Genomic DNA, 6,587 nt, shown 5'->3' with positions numbered 1-6,587 from the left:
CCGAAACACATGGCCGGCAGAGGGGCAAAAGGGTTCCGTTGACTAGATTCGAACCAGCGACTGTTTGCGTACCGGCCCATCACATCAGGTGTCGCACGGCTGTAAAGTGATGGCCAGCGGAGCGCGAAAAATTTCCCCGGGACGGAAGTCGAACCAGCGACCAGGTTCATCCCGGGCCCGGACGCTACCGACTTGCCCACGAAAGAACGATAGTGAGTACCTCTTTTGGGGGCATCCATATCTCAGCTGTATCTGACGCCCGAAGACACTTGGCCAGCAGAGCAGGAAAAATGATCGCGGACGGAATTCGAACTACCGACCATCCCCACAATCTGCCAACGATCACGCTCTAACACGCTAGGCTACCAGCTTGCCCCTCCGGGGTCGAGATCTGAGCTTTGACTATGTAAAGAACGAGTACCGTTTTAGCGCAACATTAATTTTGTGTTTCCTTCTCCATTGTTCCCGAGATTGTTCCTATTTTGATAAATAAATTCTTCTTAGTTTTTATGATTTTTTCTCAATTTTTTGGAAAAGTGTACACTGATTTTTGTTTGTGGAGTGCAGAACGCAGCACCGTATCAAGCCTCACCGATCGCTCCCAGACGGTACTGCACCGTGACCAGCACCACGTCCTCGCGCAGCAGGAAGTCGGGCCCGTAGATGTGGCTGTTGGCCGTGCCGCTGTAGAAGGCGCCGCCGTGGATGAATACCAGCACGGGGCTGAGCTTGTCCTTGCAGCCGGGAGAACCGGGATCCTGAGCAGGAGAGAACTCCGGATTTAAGTTGCACATTATGGAAGGAAACAACACAACATGAGTGCGAAAGAGAAAGAAGATTTTAATGATGTGAATGCCCCTTGGAAATCAGTCCTTTAGAGGAGTAGTGTTCGATATATAAACTTTAAAAGATATTCCTAAAAACCTGTTTTTGCAATATTTTACATTTTAGACAGTCCGCAAGACTGTCTCTACCAGAGGGCAAAGTCTCCCCTCCCCCCTGCTCACTCTCTATACATAGCACAGAGCGGGACCTTGTTCCGCTGAAAATGTCGGCTATTCCATCAGCGGTTCCGAAACATCACAACAAAAAACCTCTTTCGTCGATACCGAAAAAAGGAAACGCAACTTCCGAAAAGAGTATTTTGGGAACCTCTTAATGACACGGGGACCGGACGGTCCGCGCCGGGCCACGAGCCGGAGCCGAAAGCAGAGATGTTCGGGCCGGTGCGACCACGCGTCTATCGAGCGGCCGCGACCGGTGAGAGGGGAGGGGGGGCGGCCGCGGGCCGCGGCACGCTTTGAAACTGGCGCCAGTCGCGGGAGAGAGGTGGGGGTGAAAGGCGCGTCACAGAGTGAGCGGCGTCCGGCCGGGCCGCGGGCCACCTCCTCGCGGGAGCTGCGCGCCGGCCCGCGGGTGGGGGCAGCGAATAACCCGCCGGTCTCCCTGTAGCCGCGCTACTAGACCCACCTCGCTATCGCATCCGAAGTGCGGCGCCGCCGGCTCGGGGCTCATCCTCTTGGTGTACACGTTGAGGTAGAGGCAGTCCTCCTGCTGCGCCCAGAAGCGGAGGATCTGTGCGCCGAGGCGCGGCAGCGAGGACACGATGTTCCAGGCCCTGCGCCAGGTCGTCGGCAGCCGCATCTGCAGAGAGGGCAGAGAGGAGTGGACGGTCAAGGAATGTTGGGACGAGGACGACAACGGCGATGCGGTGCGACTGGAACGAGCCTGACCTTGTGGACCTCGGGCGGCATCCAGTAGATCTCCGTGTGCGGCTGCACGCACATGTGGCCCTCCTCGGTGGCCGGGCGCACGCCCTCCCAGGGGACGGGCGGCTGCGGCGCCCTGAAGCGCAGGTCGCCGACGGGCGGCCGGGCGTAGGGCACGCCCTGGAAGCTGAAGTAGGGGATGCCGTCGTGGTACGTGCTGCGGAGGGCGCCCTGCAGCACGCCCTGCTGCACCTGCACGTCGACGGTGGGCGACGAGCCGGGGATGCAGACGCGCGCCAGCGCCGCAGCCATCAGGGCCGTGATGGCGAGGCGCCACCAGGAGGCACCTGTCGACGCATCAGGGGTTTTAGATTCATCTCCATAGTACATGTTTGCTGAAATTGATTATCAATCGGGTGATGCCTTGAAAATCCTCGACAAAACCTCATGATCGTCAGATACGGACGGAGAGGACTATGGGACTGTGGGGCAGCGTGGGGTCAGTGGGATGGGATGGACGTGTGTGCACAAGGTCAGGTAGGCAGAGAGAGACGTGAGACATCGCCGTCGTCCAAAGCAAAAGAAGAAAAACGTCTTGGGAACCTAGTTAAAACGTGTCCGGTAGGAACACAAAGGTGCTTCGTGGACTTAAGAGAGCCCCGGTAATCAGGACCACTTGTGCCCAGATCTACCACGAAGATAAGATTATTATTTTGTGTTGCCTGACGTTGACGTCACGCCGCGTCACGCACATACACCGGTTATTGTTTTTGTTTCAAAAAATGAATGGAAGGTCGAATAAGCGGAGACACCACAAATAAGAGCAAACTGGTCAGGCGCGCACGTTCAAACAACGTTGGAAACAATTTATTCCTGTGTCGCACCTACGCACTCGGGCGGAAGGCGTTGACCCCTGGCCCCACGTAGGGAGGGCTGACTCGACCCCAACGCCACGCAGACGCAAGCTGCTCAGCACACTCACGGCCCGGGTAGGTGAGTGGTGAGTAACATACAAGCCATTCGGCCAAAACCGGTCAAGATATGGGGAGCATTTTTTTTTTTGCCACCAGAACCTTTGCTCGCCTCTCGACCGCAGTCCGGGACGAACCTGGCCCTGATCCTGGTTTAATCTGCTGACGCTCACGCACTTCCGCGTGCGTTCGGCGGCATGCGCTGGCTCGGGTCAGCCTTGAACTTGGAGATAAGAAGTCTACTTACTGGGCTATCGCTCTAAACGAGACCATAAATCGCGTAGTGGACTGGTGACTATAATTTTGGTCTCAGATTCTTTTTTCCCAGAACACATGCATAAATTATGTAGGAAGTGGCTCCGCCATTTTTGGTGTATTAGTCCCCGGTGATTTCTAAAGGTTAATGTGGGTGACAAATTTTATACTCAAAACGTCCTGTTACAAAAGAGTAAATATGTCACAAAATATGTGACACGATTGTCACGCACTCTCTTGTGTGCAAACGTTACCCCGCGATTTAAAATGTCGTGATTTCATACGTTTTTATTTGTACGGCACAACGATGGGACATGTTTTTCCCAGCATCATCCGGGGTCTCAGCTCTGAGGCAGTTATTATCATGATAACAACTGCATCCACAAGGTTACACCATTTTTAACATCGCGGTCTCTCAGAGAATGCATGCGAAAGATACGCTGTATCATGAAGATGGAATTAATTCGCTTTAATGGAAAAAACAAAGGTGATAAGTCGTGCCTTTCCATGGGTGCTAAAGAAAATTTTAGTTTATACCCATATAAAGGTACTAAAGGGCAAAGAACCCTCTAAAGGTGCTAAAAAGTAGTGCCTTTGGCAGTTTATAAGTGACTTATTTGTTAAGGCACTAAATCTTTAGTTCTTTTACAGATAAGACGAAGGCAAAGTATTAGTAAGGGGTGGACCACTTGGATATTCCATGTACACAATGAGAAATAAAATATTCCAAAAAATATTCCAGATATTCCAAAAGTATTCCAGATATTCCACAAAATATTCCAGATATTCCAAAAGTATTCCAGATATTCCACAAAATATTCCAGATGTTCCATGTACACAAAAAATCTGAGTATGACCCCTTGTTGTTTTGCGGAGCGCGCTGACATGCGAAAACCAAACCCGTTTGTACACTCAAGCATTTACACATTTGGCGATGCCTCGTCGCCTCGGGCGGATATCTAATGTGCAGAAGCGAGCCCGATTCCGGTCAGCAGTTTGGTCACCTATGTCAGATTCGTAAATAAACGAAACGATGGAAAAAACAAAACAAAAATATATTTACCAGTAACTGCAGTTACTGAGTTACTGATGCAGTGGCATGCCATTATAGAGCAATTCCAGAAAAAAATGGTAAAAAATGTCCGTCAGTGACGGCATTTGTGAGCGACTAAGAGGTGCTACAGGTTGTTGAAGCACATGACTAGACTTGACGCGTCTTTGCAAGACGCTTCTAGGGACGTACTGCAACAATACGTAGCACCTCTCAGTCGCTCTCAAATGCCGTCACTGACGGACACCCCTGTCTGGAATTGCCCTATAGATGTTTCAAATCGCTCTGGTTGAGGATATCGAATACATCCCTTTCACCCATCAAATTGTACCGTTTTCCACGAAATTTGCGACTCAAGTTTTACTTGATACATTCGAGTCCATTTCCGCACACCGCCCCTGAACCGCTCCAAAGAGCTGCATGTACTCACCGAGCTCCTTGTGTTCCCCCATGGCCGTCCACCACCGCTCCAACTCCTTCCTGCTGGCTGAGGGGCTTCGCCGCTCTGTTGATCCACCTGCCATTCCTGCCAACACGATGACAACCAGCATGAGCCTGGGGCTGCACGCGTTGCATGCCCAGCCAGAAATGCAAACTCGAAACGACGTCGAATCGACGTCGAAGTCGACAATTCATCGATCTAGGTGACAAAATCCCATCGAATCGACGTCAATTTCGCGTCGATCAATGAAACCGACCAAATTTCGACGATGCATTTCTGGCTGGGATGCACTCGCTGCGCGGGGGCGCCGCACACGGCAAAGCGTAGCTGAACTCCACTTCAGGAGGGAAGTCGTCGGACGGCAGCTCATTAAAACGTAGACAATCGCACGACACGGTGAAAAACATTCGAAAGGGTTGCCGATGTATTTTCCACGAAACAATTTAAAAATCGTAAAGTTACGCACTTATATTTTAAAAGAATGAGTTTTTTAGGGTTGTTCTTTTCGTCAACAAAAATTTGGAGAAATACCAAGAATTGACAGTCGAAAATTTACGAACGCATGCGCTGATTTACAACATCGTTCGTAAATAGGAAATTGTAAAAAAATGCTTGGGAGAAATGTCGCGTCAATTCACCCCTGAAATATTTTTTACCCTATGACCTGTCGGCGCTCTCACCCGCACATACCGTCCACACTCAGTCACTGTTGACACTATATTCAAGGAGGCGTTCACTCGTTTCGCACACGACGCACACGCGGCGAGCACACGGTGTCGCGAGGTGGAGAGGCGCGGCCGCGGGCGGAGCGGAGGAGTGCTGACCGGTGTGCGGCACGTTGCGCGCGCGACTGCCGGCCCGGCCCCCACACCGGCCCGCCCGGCGCACCACCCGGCCGCGCTATCATCGCCACCACCACGCGGGCAGCGGCGAAGGTGAGCACGGGGGTGACGTCCGCGCGGGGATCGCCCGCGCGAGACAATCAAAACGGATGCTTTTCCGATTGGGTTAAAAATACGACAACTGATAATGTATATTAAAAATTCACTGGGGGCGTAAAACAATGTACCTGTAAGAACATCCAAGGAAGTGTGTGATTGCCATGTTACACACAAGGCAGTGCGTTCTTGCCAGAAGTGTGGATAAGAGTTCACGAAACGCAAGCGCTATTGTCACGCTAGGCGTGGTTTTCACGCTTCATGAGTTTCACACAGCCAATCAGGAACCGACTTTTCATCATGCCGGGTGTGAAAATCACGCCCGGCGTGAGAATCACGCTCGCGTTTAGGGAACCCTGTATCCACACTGACACTGCTAATACACATAAGAAAGTGTGTACTATAGATATGGTGGTACACAAGTGTGTACGTTACATTAGGTAAGGTATACTCACAGGGGCGTGTGCAATAATAACAATCACTACAAAACAAAGTGATAATCAGCACCTTTAAAAGGCGGCGAGAGTTTAGTGCATTTACAAATGCAGTGAAAGTGAAAATGCCAATGGCACCTTTGGCACCTTTTCAACTACATAAATGGCTTTGCAGAGGTAAACTGAAAGTTTCTTTGACACCCATGTAAAGGTGCGACCTAACACCTTAGCAATTTGCATTGACCTTCCACTGCCCCTTCCTTGTGTGCACTATGCTAATTACAAACTTCCTTAAGTTGTAAGTAAGTCACAAAGGAATTGCAGTGTAATAAGCATGTTACGTTACGTTTTGATTTTACTTTAGGAGGCTCTTTGTCTGTTCCGTATCGAAGATTATCGGCTGTTGTACCCTGGTGGCAGAGAGTGGGCAGTGGGTCCCAAGTGTTCGCAGCCTCCACCATTTTTTGCTCTCTTTCTCTAGTCCACAGCCCCCCCCCCCCTTTTCCTCTCCCACCATCTCTGCTTCTCTCTTTCTCTCACACCGGAGAAGGTGAGCTACACTGAGAAAAATGTTTAGATGCTGGCACTGAAGTTCATTTGATCGATCCGACCCGTTAGCAGTCTACGAAAGGTTTGGTTCCAAGCAACAAACATTTTTATGTAAATGTCCAAACGGTTTCTTCCTCGACACCAAACGTGTTTGAGTGGTGCATCCCAAAAATTTCAATGAGGCAACCGAACTCCCTCCAATCGTCACAACAGAGAGGGTTTGTTCGGGAATTTCTAC

The 6,587-nt window shown here is 50.8% G+C and overlaps 2 protein-coding genes across 2 annotated transcripts in view; one reads left to right on the top strand and one right to left on the bottom strand.

The window, feature by feature from the left end:
- Window positions 1-6,587, top strand: part of LOC113216856 (low-density lipoprotein receptor-related protein 2) — a gene marked incomplete in the record, with an annotated part of 34,325 nt that overhangs the window by 27,014 nt on the left and 724 nt on the right.
- The window catches only part of LOC127751099 (esterase SG1-like), a 28,097-nt gene continuing 21,959 nt past the window's right edge, over window positions 450-6,587 (bottom strand). Inside the window, exons 2-5 of the mRNA XM_052274152.1 lie at window positions 4,417-4,512; window positions 1,734-2,056; window positions 1,471-1,644; window positions 450-758 (exon numbers count right to left, since the gene is read on the bottom strand). Coding sequence (XP_052130112.1) covers window positions 582-758; window positions 1,471-1,644; window positions 1,734-2,056; window positions 4,417-4,510 — 768 coding nt within the window. The 5' untranslated portion in view covers window positions 4,511-4,512 and the 3' untranslated portion in view covers window positions 450-581. The remainder of the gene's footprint in view (window positions 759-1,470; window positions 1,645-1,733; window positions 2,057-4,416; window positions 4,513-6,587) is intronic.

This window comes from Frankliniella occidentalis, unplaced genomic scaffold (genome assembly GCF_000697945.3).
Source record: "Frankliniella occidentalis isolate FOCC.00 unplaced genomic scaffold, Focc_3.1 Scaffold341, whole genome shotgun sequence".
NCBI classification, from domain to species: Eukaryota; Metazoa; Arthropoda; class Insecta; order Thysanoptera; family Thripidae; genus Frankliniella; species Frankliniella occidentalis.
The sequence above is the reverse complement of the archived record's forward strand: the minus strand, read 5'-3'. Positions and strand labels throughout refer to the sequence as shown.